Source organism: Corvus hawaiiensis, chromosome Z (genome assembly GCF_020740725.1).
Source record: "Corvus hawaiiensis isolate bCorHaw1 chromosome Z, bCorHaw1.pri.cur, whole genome shotgun sequence".
NCBI classification, from domain to species: Eukaryota; Metazoa; Chordata; class Aves; order Passeriformes; family Corvidae; genus Corvus; species Corvus hawaiiensis.
The window spans coordinates 46676021-46699430 of record NC_063255.1 but is presented as its reverse complement, the minus strand read 5'-3'; the positions used below and the strand labels follow the sequence as shown (position 1 = coordinate 46699430).

Genomic DNA, 23410 nt, shown 5'->3' with positions numbered 1-23410 from the left:
TTAAGTCTGCATATACAAACTTTTATTTACATAAGGCATCAAAATTGCCCTTTTTAACAAAAGGGTCATTTTCCCTTTAACCAATACTTTGGTGAAAGAAATGTCACATTTAATAGACTAATATTCACTGGTATACTTGTTCTGAACAAGCAGGTATAACCCAAGGTACAAAATGAAAAAACACAAAATATCCAAGCATACTATTTCATGAATTGCTCTGTAGAACAAAGAATTAAGGCTTGTTTGCATCACGATGATGAACAATCATGCATCATTTATTCCCACAAATAATAAAATCCATTTCCAAGTGAAGCAGGAATAGCAGTAGTCTTGTATAATCCCCATATTGTTTACATGAAAAAAAACCAATTTGGCATCTTAGAAATCAGATTGAAAAGTAGGGGGAAAGAGAGGAAAACAGAAAACGGTCCTTGGTTCGGAATCCTTTACAAGCATTTTCAGTGTCCACTTGCAGGAACCCTTCGGTTTAAAGAGGAAAATCCGGATGTGCCAAGGTTTGGACTAAAAACATTTTCAGAAAGGCTAGAGTTATGGTTTCATTGATGATGAATATGAAGAATCTAGCAAAAATACATTGTTTGGAATAATGAATTCCACACTGATATCCCCAAGTGAATGGCATATATACATTAGGCTGAGCCTGTTTAATAGGCCTGATTTATAAAAATGGTAAACCTGTATTATGCTTCGGCCTGATGTAATAGTTCCTGAGTTTTAAATCACTGCTAAGCCACAGCAGACAAAACTCTGAATGATGTGATGAAAAGTTTTGCGAATCATTTTCAGCATTAGCACGCATTTTGTTCAGCAACTTTCAATCATCAATAAAAGTCAGTCTTCCAGGTCCTTCATTTTTCATCCACCTCCGGTATCTCTTCCACCGGGGATCCATGGCCATCTTCTTCTTTAACTCCTCCTCTTGTTCTCGTTTATAGACCTGGTAAGACAGACAGAAGTTTTTAATAAGGATGAAGAAACAGCTTAAGAGAGCCTCAAGTGAGGTGTTAAGTGTTCATACTTCAATCATTTGCCAGCTTATTGTTCTCACCAAAGACTGGATTGCAGCGTGGAAGCAGACCCCAAGAAACAGTGTTGGAGCACCTGCAGCCCAAGATGCTTCATGCTTTTGCTGAGCAGAACTATCTTCCTGTAAGCTCCAAAACTTTCTTTTTTTTGGCTAAAGAAGTAGATGCTCAATGCATTCAACAAAAGAAAATACACACTAAGCAATGTCTAATGTTCTGAAAATCTAAACTTGTGAGTCCCTTTCAGCACACTGTTCAATGCAGCTGTTCAGCTCCTCATTTTAGCTGTTCTCCCTTCTCAAAATCATCATCTAACAGAACACTGCTGCGGAACTTTTTGTTCCTAAGTAGGGTTCTCAATGAAGTTAATATGTGCATCCAGTACTTACAGTACTAAAAGATAAACAATTATATTCTGTCAAGAAATGGTGTCATTGTAATGGAATCTACAGTTATCAGCAAAGTCAATAATCTTAAAAAAAAGGCAAAAAAAAGAGCAATAGCATCTGCATTTTTATTCTGGGAGGCAGTCTACGTAGATGCTGCTGGGATATATCTCAACACCATTCATGATTTTATCATCTTGGTTTCATGTGACTCAAATGACAACTAACTTTAGAGTTCTGCTATGCACGAACAAGATTTTAAAAATATTGTATTATAGATGGCTACACAAATACACAAACTCAAGGCTCAGTGATCATAAAGGTCTAAAAAATCATTAGGAAACAGCAAAAATATTGTGGAGCTCCATGATGCACCTGTGTATTGAATTCCTGGTCTTTCTCATCCTGGAAAGCTGAACAATATGCAGATAGACATCTCCAGTCATGAAGGAACAGACAAGCTTTTGGGGAGAAACACTACAGCATATTTTTCAGCCTTGAAAATACATTACTAAGTTTCAAGTAAGGATATGGTAGTGGTACACAAAAGCACAGCTAGCAAAAGAAGAGAATAAAGCATGATTATTCTCCATTTCCAGTAATACTAGCATAAGCAGGAGTCCAGGTGGCTTCAAAAAAATCCTCTTCTACCACCTTCTACACGTACTGATGAACTCACGACCAGATGGCACAGCAGACACTGAAAACTTTAATGCATTCCAGTGACTAGGTAAAAATTCATACAAGCAATTACCTACAAAGACACCATTTCCTTTTCATAAACTCACAAAGCTGCAAATTATGTTGGATAAATATTACTATACAGGCACAGCTGTTCATGTATTCATCATGGAAAAATCAAGTGCTGGCCACCACAGGAGACAAGTGTGAGCTAAACAGACTTCACTTGTGGCAAATACAGCTCTTTCACACTCAGTGACCAAAACATCCTTAGTTAAAAACTGCATGGATGAGACACCAGAGCATTTTTTTCTTTACGACAGGATATCCATCCAATCTTTTTCCTTTAACATCTGCTTTGACTAGCAGCATTACTCGGCCTTTGGACTTCCTGACTGTTTTCTAGCAAACCCATCCTAACTGAACACGTATACTACCTGGCAGCTAATCCTTTCCTTACATTAGCACCTATTTTACTATTCTCCTCTTCAAGTTTGTAGAGTAACTCACCCCTGCCTGCTTTTGAAGAAACATTCTCTTATTTTTGGTGTCCTGCCATGATCCCATTTCTTTTCCCACCATATGCAGAACAGCAGCATGACCTCCTCCTCCCCTTAAGCAGACCAAGTTCATATTCTCATGTTCTTCTTTAGAAACCTCACACCAAATGGCCCACAGATGCACCTCTGTGGAACAACAGAAGGGTTTTGTCAACCTGCCATGCTCCAGCATCCCAAATCATTCTGGACTGCAAATTCTATGCTGTGGCTAATGTTCTTTCTCTGCTCTCACAGAATTCTTAAAAATTATATATTAACTACTTAGTACTGAGTATTGATTTATTGACTATTCATGGTAAGAGTAGAAGTTGTGCCCAATGATGTTTTTCATGCCATCCTTACTTGAATAGGTGTACAGCACTGCAAGAACAGTCCATGACTCACCACAGGCCAAAGAACTATCAAAGGACAGTTGGGAAAACCAAACCAAAACAATAACAAACAATCAAAGCCCCCTGAGCCAGGAAATAGGAGCTTAGAAGACTGACTAAATAGGAGTTTCAGACAATCTGGGTAATTCTTATTACAAATTACTACTGCGTGGAGAACAGACAATAGCCTTCAACCTACCATAATAAGCTTGTCATACCACATTGTTATTATTGCTCTGGGAATGCTAGATAACTAACACTAGTTTTTCCACCAAGGCTACTGATAAATAACATAGAGAAGAGAAATTTCCAGTTCCCCTGAAGATGCTGGATAGACTAATTAGCAAAAAAAGATAAACGTATGTAAAAGTAGCTGGAACCAGTGGATGAACAGATAATGAGGAATATAGTCGGGGGTTTTGGCATGTAACAAGAAGGAACAGCACATGCCCAAAGAAAAAGTTCAAGGAAAGGTCACCTGAAATATTGAAGCACTCAGTGAATACAACCACAGAGGCCCATTCAGATGGCCCTCTAGAACCATAAAAAGACTTCCAGTAGGAGTCAGATGCATGCAAATTAGTTCTAGGAAAAGTGACATTTATGTATTAGCTAGGAAGAATATTGTAATGAATATGTATGATCATGATGGAATAAATACCCTCTTGTAAAGTTTCACAACACATATTTGCTTAGAGGTTATATGCTCCAGGTGTGTCCAGTGCTGTAATAATGAATGCCTGCTTTCTAATACTTCAAATTGTGTTAGAAAGTTTATTTCCCGGCCAATTTCACTATCATTACCCACCTCATAGTTTTCTCGTATCCATAGCTGCCGTTCAAGAAAGGTCTCTTTTTGATGATCTTCCAGGCTGTCAAACTGAGACTGAGACATTTTCATGTACCTTCGTATGATATACAACTTCTCTTCCACACCATACTCTTGCCCTTTAATAGTGAAACAATAAATCCACCAACAGTACCAAACTATGTATTTGCACCAATAAAAAGGAGCAAGAAGGATCTGAAATAGAAGGATATCATATATCTTGGGCTTTTGATAACCACCCTTTATATCTATTTTATTTTTAATAATGTCTTTGATAATTTCTTCCTCCTCTTCACGGATTTCTTCTTTAGACCGCCTGTTCTTGCCTTTTTCTTTAGTCTTGTTGAGTAAACCTTGCTGCTTGGCAATCTCAGTAGCTTGTATACGGTATTTTGGCACAGAAGCTAAGTAGTTGATAGCTTCATTGTAACTACTCCACCAGCTGAAGAACTGTAATTTAAGAACAGTAAAAGTAAAAACCATGTTTTTATACAGACACATTCTTATTTGGGGGTTTGCCAGAAAAAGAAAAAAGTAATGCTGTCACACACTTTTAACCACAGTTACATTACAGTAACGGTACAAACTGAAGCTACCAGTACTTCTGTGGTATTACAGAAGCTATAATCATCCCTCCAGATTCAGTGAAGCACCTGGAAAACAGATGTATAGAAGTGTGTCTCACAGCAATTTACAATGACAAGGAAGGACAAGCAGACACTGTTCTGAACGGTTTTGCTTCTGAGAAGATGGCAATCTCATGCAAGTTAATACCAGGCTGTGCCAGCCATTCTCAGAAGCCCGCCTTCTTATATTTATAAATAAAGCAGCTAGTATACAAACATTTAAGTATAACATTGTTACTCATTTAAAACAGTTCATTGAACATGGACTAAGTATGTGACAATCTCGTAAGTCTGGCAGTGTCCACTTTACAAGACTCAACATACCTCTCTGATCTCCACCTGCCCTCTGGATTTCAAAGGAGTGGGGAAAAAAACCCCAAACAACAAATCAGAAATATACTGCCTGGGTGAACACAGAATCATAGACTATCCTGAACTGGAAGGGGCCCACAAGGATCATCAAGTCCAACTCCTAGCCCTGTACAGCACAATGCTGAGAATGTTTCCCTCTAAAGACAGAATAAGCCCAAGGCCTAGCTGAGGGCTGATGTTCCCATCTAGTGTCCTGTAAATGACGTGAGATGAGGCATGGAAAACATGGAAGAAACTAGACTAGCACAAGAGGGAAAAAGTTAGCTTGCTTTCATTCTTGGGACACCCAAGCATGTCTCACTGACAGAACTTTTTAAACAATAATACATCTCACACCATTTACCAAGAGAAAGTGCAGACATAAGCCCACTACACAACCTTAGCAAAGGCCAAGAAGCAGAAACAAGAGAAAGCAAGATGGGCAAACCAGTTTACATTGACACTCACACTGAATTTAGAACCATTTGGCAGCTGCACTCCAGGAAAGTGAGTGTCTCCACTTACAGACAAAATAAGAAATAAGACGTGAAATGGAACTTTGCCATTGGAACTAAATCTGAAGAGAAATTAGGTATTTGGTTGAATATGCCATTGGAATTTATTATTCCAAGTTCTCAAATTCTGATCAACTTTTTTTTTATTTTAACTTCCAATATCCCACTAAACATTGAGCTACCTGCACCATGGTGTAAGCTTCATCCCTTAAACTTCTTGGGTATTTTTAATGATGTTTTGAACCAGTGATTCAAAAGATCCTGAAGAGAAGTTACGCATTTTCCTCCTCTTGTGTCATGAACAGCACAAGTTTTTTCGTCTAAAACACAGTCTGTTTTCTTGGCCTTGGACCTACCACCTTCAGAGTAAATTCTGCTGAACTGAATTTGCTTCTCTCCTGGACTTCATCCATGTGGTGCTTAAAATACACCGCAATGCAAGATTCACACATTAGTAAACTCCTGATATTCAGTCCTATCATCTGAATTGAGTCTTGAATTCAGTGTGCTATTAGTCTGTTTTTTAAAAATTTACTTATGCATCTTGGCAAACTGACACATGTTATTTGGGGCATTAGTCCTGCCTGAGCTGCTCTGAGCCTGCCAGGAAGAACCAAGTAAATTCTTCAGAAAAGATGCACCTTGTCTCAACAAAATTAAAAGAAACTTATCTCTACATTTGTTCAAGGTACCAAGGGCAGTCAAAAACCTGCTCAGTACATTCTGACTTCAGGATTTTTACAGACACCACACAGAACTGGACCACAGCATACAGCAACATGGCTCCTCACTGACACTTTTTATTAAATGGGACATGATGAGAACTGCCACTACTTCTCTTCTTATTCAGAAACTCACGGCGCAGTACGATGTAAACATGAAATTTTACCTGAAACACGGAGATGGCACACACCGTAACTAGGATCACTATTGTGACATCTACTTTAGGTGCCAGTCTCCTGCTGTAGTAGTGGTAATAATGTCTGTAATACTCTTCAGGATGATCCAGCATGTAGTCATAATCTTTACGTGTTTCTTCATCCTGCAGGATGAGATGAAGAACTCATTCAGGTTTAAATTCCTGTTTTCACTTGCTCTGTTATACCTGTGTTTTACATCTCATTAAATGCCATGCTGCTGTAAAACTGGCGACAGCCCAAGTGAGTATGAAACATAGAGGAAATCTGTCCTTTTCTCATATTCTCAATTAATTTGTTCTCACACTTATCTGCCCATGCACATATGACGTGTTGTCTTAAAATCAGTAAGCAAGCACTGTGCAAAGGCATTTAAAACTGAAAAACAGACAAGCAACTAAATTCCACAGAGTAAGTTTTTTAACTTCAGAATGGGAAGTCCAGATGGACTGGAGTTAATAAGTACGGCTCAGGAAAAGATTTTCAGATGAAGAACCTATTACAAGATTATTTTTCAAAACTTAAAGGAATTAGTTTACAGGGCTATGGAATCTGTCCAATGGAAGGCCAATTCAAGACCTCATTGTTCTCATTTTCTCTGAGTTTTTCATCATTTTCCCCCATATAATTGAGGGACAGGAAATCTAATTTTGCCAGGCTCCACTGCATTCCTTTCAAACTCCGTTTTCCCCTTCCCCCCACCCCCGCAAAAAAAAAAAAAAAAAGTTCCCTTTTCCAATCCCTTGTAGCCTTAAAACACTTACAGGTCTCTTTCTTCCATTCCTGGGTTCCATCTTTGCCAAGTCATACATGCTTTGCCCTGAGAAGCCTTCCCTTACAGATCTCATATGCTATTCGAGTCACTGCTACTTTTAAAGGTATACCTCCAAGATAAAGCCCAGTCGGTTCGTTATAAATAAGTACATAAAAAAAGAACGAATTCTAGACACAGAAGGATTTTCAAGAGCACTCCATCCTCCTTCCCGCACTCTCGGGCTGGCTGCGGAAGGAGGATTTTTCGGGGTGTTTCTCCTCCCCTCCCTGACTGCTTACCGGAGCGGCTCCGGCCGCGGCGGCGGTCCCGCTCTCTCACCTTGAGGGTCTCGTAAGCGGCGGCGATGAGCAGGAACTTCTCGTGCGCCGCCTGCGCCCCGCCGCCCTCGTCGCCCTCGCCGCCCGCGGGCTCCCCGCGGTAGCGGTCGGGGTGGTACTGCCGGGCCAGCTGCCGGTAGGCGCGGGCGATCTCCGCCTTGCTGGCCTGCCGGCTGACGCCCAGCACCTCGTAGCAGACTCGGCGGCCGCAGTAGAGGCGGTCGGTGAGGCCCCGCGCCGGCCGCGGCAGAAGCGCCGCGCACAGGCACAAGCACAGCGCCCACCGCCCGCCCGGACACCGCGCCGCCGCTGCCGCCATTTCTCCGCCGCCGCCGGGGCCGGGCCGCGCTCCGCGCCGTGCGCGCGGCCGGCGGCGGGGCCGGCGCGGGGGGCGGGGGCGCGACAGGGGCGGGTCGCGACAGAGCCCGCGCTCGGGGGGCGGTGGCGGCTGGGAGCCGGGCCTGCTCAGCCCGCCGAGCACCAGCACGGGTCCTTTGTCCCCGACTTCTCGCAGGCTACTGCCGCTCCGTTCTTCCAGCCGGCTGTGTGCCCTTGCGTTGCACCCACGCCAACGGAATCCTGGGATGCATTCGGAAGAGCATTGCCAGCAGGTCGATGAGGTGATCCTGCCCCTGTACTCTGCCCTAGTGAGGCCGTATCTGATGTGCCGTGTTCAGTTGTGAGCTCCACAGCTCAAGAAAAACACGGAGCTACTGGAAATAGTCCAGAGGATGCCACAAAGGTCTCATGAGGAGAGACTGCAGGAGTTGGGCCTGTTCAGTCTGGAGAGGAGACGACTGAAAGGGGAGTTCATTAATGCACAGAAATATCTCAAGGGTGGATATCAAGAGGATGGTGCCAGACTTTTCAGTGGTGCCCAGCGATAGTATGAGAAGCAGAGGCCATAAACACAAGAAGTTTCACCTCAACATGAGGAAGAACTTCTTTGCACTGAGGATGGCAGAGCATTGGAACAGGCTTCTTGGGGAAGTCATGGAGTCACTCTGTCTGGAGGCATTCAAAACCCACCTGGGCCCATTCCTGTGTCACCTGCTCTGGGTCACCCTGCCTTGGCAGGGGGTTGGAGTAGATGATCTCCAGAGGTTCCTTCCAACCCTAATGAATCTGTGATTCTTCCAGGGAAGAAACCTTTGAAGTACTTCCTGAGCCTGTACCTGGTTTAGGCTTGCTCCTGGCAGAGCTCAGGGTCTGGCCCCTTGTCATGTGGGGTCCAACGCCATTTAACTGGCAGTCCCACACTGGGAACTGTGCACCCATGGCATGGAATCGTGGGGAACACTCCTCCTTCTGCTGCCCAAAGGCACAACTGATAGGTGACCTCATCAATGTCTAGAAGCATCCTACGAGAGGGTGACAAGGTTCCACCTGAACATGAGGCAGAATTTCTTTACTGTGCAGGTCACTGCACACTGGAACAGATTGCCAAAGAGGTTGTGGCGTCTCCCTCACCTGACAGATTCAAGAACTGTCTGGATGCAATCCTGTGCCATGTCCTCTGGGACGGCCCTGCTTGAGCAGGGAGGTTGGACCAGATATCCTTCCAACCTGGCCCATTCGTTGATTCTGTGTGATTCTGTATGGACAGCTCCCTGAAATGGTGGCTTTGATAGCAGGTCTGCCACCTGTGATGTCCTCTACCCAAAGACTTCTCCTGGTAAGGAGGATTACATCTCTTCTCTGGTGTAACCAGCAGGAACATCACCTCAGTGTTTGACCTTTCTGAGGAAAGCCAGATATGAGCTTGATGCTGCAAGTACTCACCACAGAAATGCTCAGCTCATGAGAGAGCATGTGCTGTTCTTAAAGCTAGAAATGAGTGTGCCTCCCATGTGGCTGGTCTTCTCTGCCTGTCTCCTTTCTGCATTAATAAATGCTGATCATTTCCTTCAGATGTGGATGGGTCCCAAATCTGCTTCCTTAAAAAAAAATAAAAAAAGAACCACCTCTTTGCAGCTCATTAGAGCCCAGCCTCTCAGCATTGGAGACTGGGAGTCAACTCCTCAGACCCTGACCTTAAAAATTTGTGGTGGGTTAGGTGGCCAAGCTGCTCTATCACTTCCCCATCTCAGCTGGACAGGAGAGAAAATAAGATGGAAAATGACTTGTTCATTGCGATCAGGCAGTTTACGAAAGCAAGAGCAAAAATTTATGCACGCACAAGCAAAGAGGAAGAAAATAATTTTATTCTTTACTTCCCATCAGCAAGCCATGTCTGGTCACTTCCTGGGCAGCGGGACTTCAGGATGTGTAGAGGTTGCTCTGGAATGCAAGCATTGTAAAAAACGAATACCCCCTGTTCCTCTTCCCTCTGTCAGCTTTTATGTTTGAGCTGACATCATATGCCATGGAATATTGCTTTGGTCAGTTTGGGTCAACTGGCCTGGTTGTGACCCTTCCCTGGACCTTGCCCACCCCCAGCTCCTTGATGGAGGCAGGAATGTTGGAGAGACAGCGCTGATGCTGTGCCGGTGCTGCTGAGCAATAGCCACAACACTGGTGTGCTATCAACGCCTTTCCAACTATCACTGCAAAGTGCAGCAAGGTGAAGGCTGCTGTGGGGGAAATGAACTCCAGCTCAGCCAGACACATTACACAAATGAAGTAAAAATGGTGCTCAGAAGCTTTTGTCACCTTTTTTTTCCTGACTCGAGAAACAAGCTAGTCCTCTGACACCTGTCACTTGGACTCACGTCTTCCCTGGGACTGGCCCTGGAGCTTTAGGGAGACGTCACGAGCTGCCCCCGTGCCACCTGCAAGAAGCAGTAAGGGAGCTGGGGAACGAGCGCCAAGCTGTCTGCTTCCAGACGTGCCCCAGGGACGCCTCGGCTGGGGCATCTTGCCAAGATGCTCCTTACAGAGATCACATGTGGCATCGCAGAGTTTGGGAGAGAGACGCAGTGTGGTGGTCTCTCTGAGCAACCCCAGAACGGCAGGCGAGGAATTCCACGAAGCAGCTTTGTCCCTTCGGTAGTTGGCTTTGGAGCAGAGGCCGGGGGGCAGCGCCGGCGGGTGGGCGTGGCCGTGCCGCGCGGTGGGCGTGGCCGTGCCGGCGGTGGGCGTGGCCGTGCCGGCAGTGGGCGTGGCCGTGCCGGCAGTGGGCGTGGCCGTGCCGGCGGTGGGCGGGGTTCGCCGCCCTCCCCCTGCTAGCGCACCCACGGTCGCGCGGGGGCGCCCCACGCCGCTCCGTCCCGTCCCTGCGCCGCCGTGCCGAGCACGGAGCCGGCGCGGCAGCCATGGAGGTCAGCGCGGACTCCGGTCAGTGCTGCCCCCGTAAACCTCCTCCTCGGGGCCCGCCGGGCGGGGCGGCGGCGGCGGGGCCGGGCCGTGTCGTGTACGCGACGGGGGCGGGCGGTGGGGACGGCAGCTCTCTCTAAATATAAACCGGCGGTGACTGAAAAGCGGTCGCTGCCGCTGTCGAGGGAAGCCGCAGGGAGCAGCAGAAGGAGGAGGTGGAAGAGGAGGAGAGGGAGGAGGGGGAGGAGGAGAGAGGCGGCCGCCGGCCCGGTGCCGGTGCCGGAGAGGGGTGGGAGGCGCGGAGCGTCTCTCGCCGCCTCCCCTCCCTCCCCAGCCGGCAACATGGCCGCGGCCGCCCAGGACGAGCTCAGTAAGTGCTCGCGGCTCAGGGACTCGCAGCGGGGGCTGGCGGGCGGGCGAGCGGGCAGGCGAGCCGGTGTTTCGCCGCAGTGGGTCCCCTCTGCGGTGGGGCTCGGCCCCCGGCCTGGCCGGGCGGTGACGGCAGTGGGGCCGGTTCGGCCCTGGGCGGCCATCTCGGGAAGCGGAAACCAGGAGCAGCGGCGCCTCCCGCATCCCCGGCCCCACCGCGGGCAGCGGGGGCTGCGCAGTCCCCCGCCGGCTGGGTGACCTTGCGTTCTGGCCGGGACGGAGCCTGGGGTCGGCGGGACCCCCGGCGCAGGGGGAGCGGCCTCCACCCACCGCTCCTGAGCGGGCACAAGCGGCAGCGCCTTTGCCCGTCGGTGCTCTCGCCCTGCATTGTGCGACCGCCGCGTTTGAACCACAGCAGCGGTGTGAATATAAGGCGGGCTGGCACGTCCAGGACGGGTTCCCCGAGCCCCCTGAGGTGCTGTGCGGGCGGTGGGTACGAGGGCGCATCGCGGCCGCCCCTGCGGCGCTCGGCACATGACCGGAGGTGCCGCTGCCGCCGAGCATTCGAGACGGCGGGAGCTCGGCCCTGTCTTCTTGTCACCTCTAAAACCCTTTCTCAGTGACTCTGGGAAAGCACACGATCAGCTGGTCTTTGGAGAACCCTATGGAACTTCAAAAAAAGCGGGTTTCTTCCCTTGCTTTTCCTGTCCTGGAATAGAGCTGGTTCTTATCTGTGAAGGATTAATAGCAAGATAACGTATGACTCAGCCAAATGAGAGGGCCTTTGGTTACCCTGAAATAGTACTTGGCAGTCGTCAGAGAGGAAGGGCAGAAGAAATACTTTGAGCATATTTGAGCACTGTTGGCTTTCAGTACTAAGGCATTTTTGTGTAATGTTTCTTAGGGGTTTTTTGGGTTTTTTTTGTTGTTTTGTTTGTTTGTTGGGGTTTTTTTGTTGTTGTGAGCTTCTGTGTATAACAACATCCTAATTCTGCTCTTTGTTAGGTGTTACTGGAACTAGGCTGAGTGGAATAAGGTGTATTATAATGGTGGGGATGTCCCTTATGTAGCCAAGATCCATGGTGGAGTAAAGGAGGATCTTGATCCTGTACTGATCCTAGAACTGGACGACCCAAATGCCAAGCTATTTGTTCCATTGACAACTGGGATAAATTGCTGTAAGGACAGTGAAAGCTCTCACTGCTGCTCTCATCTAAGAGATTCTGTTGTTAATTTTACGAGAACGTGATTCCCCTTGGTGAAACCAGTCAGTGTGAGATCTCTTCCGTGTAACTCCTTGGCTTTTATCTGTGTGTAATCTAGCTTTCCAGGCTCCAAATCTGATCCTGCAAAAAATTGGTCCTCAGCCATGTGCCTGTTGCTACACAGCCCTTTCTGTTAAGCTGCGCTAAAAAGACAAATGTCCCTAGACTGAGATTCACATTAATAATTACATAATGTTATTCAGGTTATTTGACCACTGCATCCTTCAAAAATGAGGGAGTTTTATTGGTTGGGTTAGAAATCTTTTTTCTTTGGGTGGGGGGAGGAATATATTTTTGGAAATTCTTTTTTGTCTAGTTTGGTTTTTTTTCCTGGTACCTCTGTCACTGAATAGAAAGTACTGTAATCTTAAATGAAAAATAATTAAAGGTAATGGAAAAAAGATTAACTTAATGTAGAGAGGGAAACTAAGCCTCTATGTGGGCTTGCCATCTTTTGATATATTCAAATAGTTAAATTTCAGCATATTTGGAAATAAATACTTTCTTTTATAGGATGATTGCTAGTCCTAAAATAACAATAATAATTACCATTAGTTTTAGACTGAAAAACGAAGTCTGCTTGCTTTATATTTACATGGCTGTAGGAAGCTTTCATCTATAGCCCCAGTCAAACACAGAAACTCTGTAAATGCTGTGTAAGGGATGCTTATCATTTTAGAGGACAAGTTGTTTGATGGCAGTGTAAGATACGGCAGTTTAAAAAATAATGCAAAATCAGTAAATTGGCCCTAAAGCCATAAGAGTTCAGATGCAAGAGAGACAAGTTAGTCTTGAGTGATAGTAGTCATCCATTCAAATGGAGAACCTGTGCCTGGCATATTCCAAATTATTTGATTTCTGGTGTACTATTCAAGCTTTCACATAAGCTTTTCTATAAAATGAAAGGATTGGATGGGAAAAAACCATAATATATCCCTTCTCCAACAGGCCTTCCTAGCCTTTTCCAGTCAGATCTTGTAAAACAGCCTGGTGAATGGCCTGTTTGTACAAATGCTCCCTTAAGTTTTTTGGCTGTAGGCACACAATGGGTTACTGGTAGAGACAGGAATAGCACCAGCAAATCCTGACTCACTGTTTGCTGCTATAATCATACTAGATATATTTTCTCCCAGAGTCTAATACCATTTGAACAGGAATTTGACTCCTATTTTAGTAGTTGCACAGCAGATGAGAACTTTATTCTTTCTTCTGCATGTGGAATAATGCAGAAGCAGTTGCTTAGTTCTAGAGAGACAAAAGGGTGTGTTAGAGCTTTTGCTTTAGCAGGAACCTGCCCCTAAAACTACCCCTGCCATCCAGGAGGTGAAGTTGAAATGCTTTTGTGCGCAGGACTCTTTATTTGATGTAGGGCCCTTTGGAGAAAATGTGGGGGGATGCTTGTGCATGTAATGGTGCTACGGAGTTCAGGTAATAGAGGAGGGTTTCTGGGGTTTTTGTCTGATTTACTGAAACAGTTGTAGAAATTTTTTATATTGTAGTAGTTCCACCAATCAGTCAAACAGATACTTCTCAGGAAAGTGAAGATTCATGCATAGAATTTTGCTGTCCCATGCTCTGCTCTGTTTTGAAGAGGACTCTTTTTAGTTCCTCAGATGTTTTGTGGCTATCAGTCAAACTATGAAGTACAGCTAGTTTGACATGTCTTAGCCCCAGCAGTTTCTTGAGTCAGTTTTCATTAAAGGAAGGGTGTGTGTTTTACTTGATACTCTGCTGCACAAATATGCATTGCTGAGGGGTCTGTGTGGAATACCTGGTGTTGCTGTGCTTAATGTCTGTAAATGCCAGAGGGAGCTGATTCGAAATGTAACTGTGCTTGGCTGAACTGAGAGATTTCTGTAATAAAAATACAGATGAACAGTGGCATTTTCCTTTTCTTTAAAAATTAAAATAATGAGGGTAAACCCTTTGAATTCTTGGCTTTATTGAGGTAGCTATTTCACTGTTTATCCATATTTTTATCCTTTTTGTGTCTTTCTCTCAGTTCTCTTAGATGAACTCCATGTTAATACACCAAATGGAAGGAAAGGGTACATTGTGTCTGTGAGCAGGCTGTGGGGTTTTACTGTTACCCTGGGTGATTGCAAGGTCAGTTCTGAAGTAACAAAACCTAAAATAACTCTGACCCTTTTATGGATGGTGTTGCAGGATTTGAAAGTTAGTGTCTCATTGTCAGTGTGGCATTTTGTAGAATTTGTATCCATTATCTGTATTTGGAAAGCGATTTCTTTATTTTTTGTCTTTGCAAGGTTGTTATGTGCTGAAACCTGTATACCTCTTGTAGTCTTAAATGGAGATTGGAAAGAACCAGAAGTGAAACATGCATTTTCTCACAGATAGGTAGCTGCATTGCCATGGTAACTTGGGAATTGCAGGTTCCAAATACACCATGTCAGTTCACACAAATTAGACACTGCTATTGGAAATAGGGATACAAAGATATATCTTGTTTTTCTGCCCCTTTGTTTCTTTTACAAAAGGAGATGTCATCTTCATATGCAATGCCTGTTGTTCAGTTCTCCATATTTATCTTTGTCTTCTTGTAAACACCTTTTTTTCCTGAACAAAGTGCCACAAAATTGGCATTTTATGTGGAAGTACTACACAGCAGCATGAAAAGAAGTGGTTGTGCCAGAATACATGAATAACTGTTTCAAATTCTTCATGGACTTAGTTGTATGTATTTTAAAAGTAAAACTAGTTACTGATTTTTTTTACTCATGCACCTTATTCTTTGTTGTGTTATGTTTTTCAATCCATAGTAAAATGCTAACTGTCATAGCTGTGGCATACATATGATGTTTCAAAGACTAGTTTTCAGTTGCTAAGGCTTTTTCCAAACAGTTTTTGTCCTTTCCACCCCCCTCCTACCCTCCTTGGTATGTAGTAAAGCAAGTTAGACATCTTGCTTTACTTATTTTTACTATCAGATAAGCTCCTAAAATTGCAACTGTGCAGTTTCTTAGTTGGCAGTAGGGGCTGTAAAATCAGTGAGAAGATTTTAGCTTTGTACTTAAAAACTTTGGAAATGCACGATGTGGGTAAATGAGACCAGTTGCAAGCAAACTGTCTTGTTTGATGTCTGGTGCATAGTGGTCTGCTTGCTGGCTGAGGCTGAGTGGAGGCTGTGAAGAGACATAAAGAATGAAAAGACACTTTCCCCATGCCAGCCAGGAGGTCTGCAGCACACAGAGATAGGACACAGCATCTGAGACCCAGATACTTCATCCACAGTTACTTTCCTGGGCCGTTGTGTGTGGTGCTTTAAATCTCCGGTGTTTATGCTTTCCTGTAATGAGTGCTGTCAGCTTGAAAAATGGTCTTAATTGTTAGTAGAATAAAAACCGTGGAGGAAATGTTTGATGTACAATACTTGGGAGGTTTTATAGCTCTTTGTTTTCCTGTCCCACTGCTATGGATACAGTCTGCATCAGCAGCATGGGAGAGTGCTCTGACAAACTCCTGACCAGTTTCTTAACTTCATCCAGATGGCCAGTATCCTTGAATTTGCTGAAGAGTCTTGTCATGATTATGGTTAAGGGAAGAACATATGATGACAGTATTAGGGCTTAACTGACTTTGCAGCGGAGGTATGAGAAAAGTAACAAATTTGCCTCACAGGCAGCGTAAAGAAGTAGGTAGCTTTTTGTCCTCCTCATCTCTTACTATTATTGTTGGTACTATTATTGTGTCCGCCGTTCTGGTTGCTGCTGCTTGAAACAAGAGAATAATGGAGGAAGCTGGAAATGGGGCAGGCGCTTGTAATTCAGTGCATTGCTACATTTCCTGAGTGCACATGCAAGAGGGTTTCTCTGCCTTTCAGAAGGTGTGTGTGTAGTCCGGTGACTACCAACAAATGGCTTTAGAACTAACTTCAGTTGTGTTTCCTTACACTTGTGTCTGATCTGTTGCTATGGGAAAGAACGTGTTGAGAAGGTTCTTAGATTGATTTCCTTGAGGATGATGGATCTGCAGTTTTCTCCTGGAGTTCTAGGTCCAAGGGGAAAGATTTGCTAGGTTTTATTCACTGAGTTATTTCAACTGCTTGGTGTGACTTCAGTAGTCCCTTACTGCCTGTCAAGACACCAAGGAAGTCCTGGAATGGGGGATCATTGGGATGGGGGAAGGATGACACAAAAAGGAAGGTGAAAAGAAATCAAATGTCACGATTTTTTAAAAACTTGGAATATGAGGTAAGTGTCATGAAGCCATTGACTAGCTGACAACCTGAGTGGTCTGTGAAATCTGTCTGAAATGAGATTGACTCGTATCTCAGTTTACACTATAGATGCTGTAGAGTTTTGGCTTGTAATTTCCTTGACAGTTAAATTTTGTAGTGCTCTGTCCATTCAGCTCATATTTGCTCAGCAGAAAATGAAATCTTGGAAGTATGTTTAATGTATGTTTATGTTAAGTCTGCTTCTGACAGAGGAGGAATGGTGCTATGAATGCAGGGATAGCACAGGTTTTTAAAATAGGACAGTAAAGGCTTCTGAAGCTAAATCATCATAGGTTTGCTGGTTAGAGCTGCATTTGCATTTCAACATCCCTTTTGATCGCTTTGGTTCTAACCATATCCATTCACCTCAGTCTTTACCGCTGCCTTATACCAGTGCCTTTTTTCTTTTTTTTTTTCCCCCCACTGTGGTCCTTTACAGCCAGCTTGATGATCCTTCTCTGCTGAAGGAGGTCTCTCCTTGGTCTCCCTCTAATCTCAGCTTGCTATAGATCACTTTAGATTAGCCTTTGGAGAAATTATTTCCTCCTTGTAGGATGTCTTAAGACCTTTAGCCCTTCAAAAGCATCGGGTCATTGCTTCCTTGCTGCATGTGGGTCTGGCCTTCATTGCTGCAGGATGAAAAACAGATGCTCCTGATCCTGTGCACAAAGTCTTCGTACTCCAGCCGTTGGGAATGCTGCTGTTGCTGGGGAGGCTTTGCTTTGCTTCTGGTGTAGCTGTTGGGGCAGCTGCATTCTGGCACTTAAAATAAGGACTTTTAACCTTTTTTATTAAAAAAAATGGTCCCCAACCATCAGCTTCTGTTGACAGAAGATTGTGGTGTAATTTGTTTTCTTGAAACGATTTTTTGTTTGTTCCTTTCTGGGTTTGGGGAGTAGATCAGCTGGCCAGAGGAAGGTGAATTAAAACACTCCAGCTGCTTCGTAGAGCAATAATAGCATCACAACAGCATGTCCTGCATTTCACGCTTGTGCTCTTACTCCTATTGATGATAGTGCCATCTTTTTGAAAACAGATCAGCTAATTATAACAAACAAGTAACTGGTTCAGCCAACATTAGTTCAGATTTTCTGGGAGACCTCAGTGCCCCAATGGACCAGCGCTGGACCAGTTGGCCTGTGTCAAGATGTTGTATGAATACTCCTGTAACCCAAACCTGTGAGTGTCAAATTTACCCTGTAACAGTAGTCTTGAGCTTCAGAAGAATTGATTTTTCACTGTAGCTTGTTTCTTGTGCTTTCAGGTGTGTGAACTGTACCTGCAAAGGCAGCCTTAATTACTTCTGTCTTTGCTAGGAGTGGTCTCCATGTACTTGTGAAGGCTAGTACTGGAAGCTATCAGGCTGGTTTCTACCATAACTGGTTTTCTCAGAGTTAAAAATCTGTGATGAGTGCTGTTGAGATATGAGTACTCTAATAACATTGTGCAGCATTTCTTGTAAGTCCATTAGGAGATGTTCAGAAAAAGCTTTCTTGCTACAGGAATTTTGAGTTTCGGTTTCTCTTTTTCTTTTTTTTTTTTAATTGCAGATCAACTGGAGCGTGTGTTCTTGCGTCTTGGCCATGCAGAAACAGATGAGCAGTTACAGAACATTATTTCCAAATTCCTACCCCCTGTTCTCCTCAAGCTGTCCAGCACACAGGAAGGAGTTCGCAAAAAGGTAAGGGTTCAGTTTACCATAAAGATACATTATCCTGATCAGGGAGAAGGAGATGCCCATGATGTATCATGATTTGCTATTCTTGGATGTTCTCTGTGGAGAAAACTACTCTTTGAGGAAAAATTATTGTGACCCTAATAGAGAATTGGTTCATTACACCTGTTAGAGCTTAAACAAAACAGTCAGTGCTTGTGTCAGCACAGGCTTTGCAGATGTGTGGAGGCTGCAATTGTTTCCACTTGAGGCCAGCTAGCTCTGACAGAGTTAGCCTTGGGATCAAGGCTTGCTGCCATAGGGACAGTTGCCCTTGGCTTCCAGGGCTGTTGTGCTTCCTCCTGACTTAGGGCACATGTGAAGCAAGCTTGCTTCTATGCACAGAATAGCATGAAGCCTTACTGATGTCATTCACTTGGTTGATAACTGGAGTAAGAGCAAGAACCAACTAATTTTGAGAATGGAATGTGATGCCTATCTGAAAAAATTCAGTTCCCTGGTACAGAAGACAGCTTTATCACAGCATTTATTCAGGTACCTTAATGTGTACCTGAGTGACTAAAACTCTTTGGTTTTTGCTTGTAACCAGGCATAGGAGAAAGCCAAAGCAGTTTTAGAGGTGGAATTTAATGTGTAACTGGGGAATTCAGTTCCCTGCATTAGGTTTTAGGTCTGGTAATAGGAGTAAACAGGAACATTTTGGAGCAGAGTGCAGATGAAGTGTTGGGGGTTAGTGGTGGAAAAGAAACTTTTCATAAATCCATGTGTCTTGTTGAAATAGGGAAATAATCAGAATGTCACTGCATTTATAAGTAGATTTCAGAGCCTGCAAGTAACTGTAACATAGATCTTTTTTTAACAAAATTCTGCCCAAAACATGGTCCTAAGAGTGATTACATTAAAGTGGATCCATAGATGTCAGGCCATTCCACTATGCTGAGGGACAGATAGATACTCCAACTCAGATGGGGTGTTCTTCTGAATACCTGCTTACCATGTGTGCTTGAAGTTGTGAAGAAAGGCATTTAATCAGCTGGTGAAATTTCTGAGGGTATTTTTGTATGATTTTTTTTCTCTAAGCTGGAATGTGTTGTCAGTTATTTTGGAGTGTTGGAAGATTCAGGAAAGGGGGAGGACTAGTCTTTTGAAAATTAAATTTAAGAGGCCTCTTGACATCACAGAGCATACTTAGGGTGTATTGTTGTAGTAGTAGTACGGTTAGTAGTTATTACATTAAAGTGAATAATGAAATAAAATGCATTTCTTCTTCCTTTCAGGTGTTTAAACTATTAATTTTCATCCACACCAGATGATAATAATATAAGGAATTATAGCACTTCCATGTACTTCTTGATATTTGTCAAATTCATTGCAGCCGTGTAGATTACCCTGAATTCTGCCCTTGCCATGTCAGTGAAGGGCATTTGACTTTTTCAGTATTCTGTTTGTTTTCTTAATAAATTCAAAATGTAGCAAGAAGGCCCTGTATATGTTAAATTTCTTTTATTTGATATTTTTCACATAGCAAAATAATTTCAGTGAGACAAAGAGACTGTCAATTTTTTATTCTAAAAGGTATCAGTGAACATTTACTGTGTAGTGTATAACCTGCAAGTAAATCTCTTCAATGTGCATGTTGCCCTTTTCCATAACTTACATTGGAACTGAGCTTGTCAATCTTCTTGCTCTTACACTTTGTTAACGTGGTGGGAAAACATGCTAAGGATTCTGCTGCCTTTTCAAATATCTAACTTTCCATTGCTGATTTTTGCCTAGTGGATAACTAAAAATGTGCCTGTTGTTCAACACCAGCTTAAATCACATTAAGGCAATGTAAGCAAAGTGAAAACATGTATTTTTTAACATGAGCACTCAGGTAATTGGAAAGCTGATCTACTAATGCTAATAAATGAAATAGAATGGAAGGAGAAAGGCAAACTCTTTATTAACCCAGTGACTATCTACAGGCAGTGACAAAACTGACACCCCATGTCATATCCCTCTCCTGCAGTGATTGTTGTGGTTAAAAACCCATAAACCCACCACCACCACCAATAAAAAAAGTGTGCCAATATAATTAACTATGGTTTAAAAATTTTAATTGAATTGACAGTGTAGCTTTTGATAGTATAGACATGAGCAAACAAGAACATTTGTTGTGAGTATACTGCTAAGTGTAGAGCATTACAGTTGTTAAAGGACTTCTTTCACCCAACTTTAGAAGCATAGTTTGGTTCACAAGTACACCAGAAGGATTGACAATGTTCTAATTTTACTTTGACTCCCCAGCCTAACTTTGTCCTCAAGCTTGTACTGCTAGAATGAAAAGGGGAAATTAAATTTAATTTTTCTTCCTGTTGCCTTAATGTATTCCTTTGTTGGTTTTATTGCTGCCCTTCAATTTATGATTATTAGGTCACTATTGCTGCAACATTCAGTAATTTGAACTCATTGCCCTCATACATTTTCAGATCTAGGATGTAGTCTAACTATGGGGATAAACTTGTAATGCCTATACCTTCTTAATCCATTTATGCTGAAGAAGTAATCCCTTTTCAGGCCACAGTTTGGCAAATGGGTTAAATTTTACTCTAGGATGTCTTCTACAAGAACAGTTATCTTAGTGGTGTCACACAAAGAACTAGTAATCCAGGGTAAATTCAACTCTGCTTCTTCAGATGAACTCCAAGAAGTATTTTTACAATGGCAGCCTTTGTGCCAGACTGGATACCATTGTCGCTTTAAATGCAGCCCATGTGAGGCCAGCAAAACCAAAAGAAGTCAAAAGTGCAGACGTTTGCATGAGTCAGGTCTGAAGAGTGCTGCTGATGAGATCCTTAGTGCACTTGTTTGACATTAATGATTAGAGAAGCAGGATATGAGCTAAACCCTAACACATACCCAAATCCAGCCATGTCTTTTTTTACCAGCCAGCGTTGGTAATTTGAACATGTTTCTCAAGTTCTGTCTTAGTATCTCCTACCCTTTCTCAAAGAGATCTCTGCAGACAGGGTTTTTTCCTCTCTAAAATACTATGAATTTGTAATGGTTGCAATAAATTTACAGCAGCAAAATTTGATAGCTGTCAGTGTTACTTAGTTTGTCAGTTTATCTCTGATTTCAATCACATTCTTGCAGTCAGCTCTGCAGTTTCTCTGAATTATAGCTCGACATTTTTTTGTTTGATACCTTGGCAGGGAGTAGATGTAAAGACTCTGCTCATATGCAGCTCAGCATACATATGGTTCTGCAGTTTCTATTACAACTTCAGTGACAGCAGTTTTAGCTGCTTTTTCAGCATACTCTGACCAAGGCAGTGATCAAAAACACAGGACACCCTGTCTTTTTGACTTGAATTGCTTGAAGTCAACCTGAACCTAGGATGAGCTCTGACTGGTTTTACTGGAACTGAACTCACTTCATCTAACATCACTTCCATTGTTTTGCACCACCTTCTTTGAGAATCTGGTAAAGTTTGCAAGCAAGATGCAGATGTTCAGTGTGATTTCTCAGAATGGATAGTTGTTCCAGAGTAGAGATTGTAGTTTTTCAGTTTCCTCCATTCAGTTATGATACCTCCTTCAGGGGATTTACAAATGACACTTTGCTGATGCTAAGAAACCGCTTAATGTGATTGTAGAATCATGGGATAATTCACTTTGGAGGGGACCTTAGGAGGTCTCCAGGCCAATCTCCTGTTTAAAACAGTCCATTACAAGCTCTGTTCAGGATGAAGGTTAAGGTTTTATTGAAATGGGTCTTGAAAAACGTCTGAGGATAAAGACCGTACAAACCCTCTGGGCCCCAACTTCACTACTTGATAGTCTTCATCATGAGGGAATACCTTCTTGCTTGAGAGGTGCTTCGTGCACCTCTCTTGCTTCAATGCACTCTGGCCACAGTTTCAGCTACTGTCTATCAGAGCCCAGGGCCATCCCGCTCGAGCAGCTGCCTGTTCCCATTGGCATTGCTGCTGGGGCTCTGCCTGCCCAGGCAGGGCTGCACATCACTTCTGCTTGACATTCACAGCACTCCTGTTGGCTTCTCCTCTTGTTTGAAGGATTTCAATTCTGTAATGTTCTGCTCCAAAAAGTTCTCATACGCTTATTTGGTAATTTTATTATGGGTGGGGATTTTTTCTTTTTTTTCTTTTTTTTTTTTTTTTTTTTTTTTTTTGTTCTGTTTTTTGAATTGGAGTTATTCTGCAGCTCAATACAGAGCAGCAATGCAGATTTCCAAACCAGAGTCAGTTTTGACAGGTAGTAAGCAAACTGTGGAAAGAACTGGTCATCTTCAGTAATCCTTTCTTTCTGATATTTCTGTTGATGGATGTTATTGATTGTGGGTGGTTTGGGACTTGTGTGTTTGTCGTAACAGTGGCTTGAGACCTGTTGGAGTGGTTTCAAGATAATACTATAAGTGATGGCTGCTGTTTCCTTATGGATTAAATAATCAGTTAGATCAGGCCTGATTTGCTTATACTAAGCCTGCCTAATGGACTGAGCTTGATGACTGGAGCGCAAAGTAGTAACGTTAATGGTGGTTCTTTCAATTTTTTTTTCTTTTTTCTCCCTGTCAGGTCATGGAGCTGCTGGTTCATCTGAATAAGCGCATTAAGAGTCGACCAAAAATACAGCTTCCAGTAGAGACATTGCTAGTTCAATATCAAGATCCTTCTGCAGTGTCCTTTGTCACTGTACGTGGCTGTTCTTCTGAAACTGTTTGCTGCTTTACTTTAGCAAGAAGAATATTCTTTAAAGTCCTGTATTTAGCTCTGTCAGTTTTCCTAGCAAGTTTGTAATTGTTATGAGGTTGATGTTTTAAGAGCTTTTTTTGTACTCAGTTTTATAGTCTAGCGTGGGTGAAGCTTAGTTTCATAAAGCATTTTGCTGTTCAAGTACTGACAGTTACTCTTGATATGTCATGATTGCATGCATTGTCACTGCTTGTATTGTAAAGGTGTTCATTGGTGAAAGCTGCATTTTGCAAGCAGCTATCAGTCCTTGTCTTGATATCTCCAGGATAAGAGTTTTACTTAAAACACCTTTATCTCTTTAAACACATGAGGTCCTGTATTTCCATGTGGTTTTAGGATCAGGACCTTATCTGAGCAAGAAAAGGTGAAAAAAAGTTATTTTATAGACAGGGAAACTTTCATAGATTATTTCATTTCATCTAATTTAAAAAGTGAAAGTTTTTAAATGTATTTCTGAAACTATGAAACGGTTTGCATTT

At 43.2% G+C, this 23410-nt stretch overlaps 2 protein-coding genes across 4 annotated transcripts in view; one reads left to right on the top strand and one right to left on the bottom strand.

The window, feature by feature from the left end:
- DNAJC25 (DnaJ heat shock protein family (Hsp40) member C25) lies at positions 1 to 7693 on the bottom strand. The gene is made up of 4 exons (XM_048291864.1): positions 7376 to 7693; positions 6255 to 6407; positions 3853 to 4323; positions 1 to 958 (listed from the first exon to the last, which is right to left on the bottom strand). The coding sequence occupies exons 1-4, from the start codon at positions 7691 to 7693 to the stop codon at positions 836 to 838; spliced, it is 1065 nt and encodes a 354-aa protein (XP_048147821.1). The 3' UTR covers positions 1 to 835.
- A 2857-nt stretch (positions 7694 to 10550) lies between these two features.
- ECPAS (Ecm29 proteasome adaptor and scaffold) overlaps positions 10551 to 23410 on the top strand; it is a 60364-nt gene continuing 47504 nt past the window's right edge. Inside the window, exons 1-3 of one of the 3 annotated variants that reach the window (XM_048290549.1) lie at positions 10551 to 10650; positions 18051 to 18181; positions 22755 to 22871. In XM_048290549.1, coding sequence (XP_048146506.1) covers positions 10629 to 10650; positions 18051 to 18181; positions 22755 to 22871 — 270 coding nt within the window. In that variant the 5' untranslated portion in view covers positions 10551 to 10628. Of the gene's footprint in view, positions 10651 to 10893; positions 11000 to 18050; positions 18182 to 22754; positions 22872 to 23410 lie in introns of those variants that run through there. The other 2 variants (XM_048290548.1, XM_048290550.1) reach the window with 2 other exon arrangements.

Excerpts from the sequence above, each read along its gene's own strand:
- DNAJC25 (XM_048291864.1), bottom strand. The coding sequence starts at position 7,693 with ATGGCGGCAGCGGCGGCGCGGTGTCCGGGCGGGCGGTGGGCGCTGTGC. Across the intron at positions 6,408-7,375 it reads CCGCTTACGAGACCCTCAAG|GATGAAGAAACACGTAAAGA; the intron begins GTGAGAGAGCGG and ends CTCATCCTGCAG. Across the intron at positions 959-3,852 it reads GGATACGAGAAAACTATGAG|GTCTATAAACGAGAACAAGA; the intron begins GTGGGTAATGAT and ends CTGTCTTACCAG.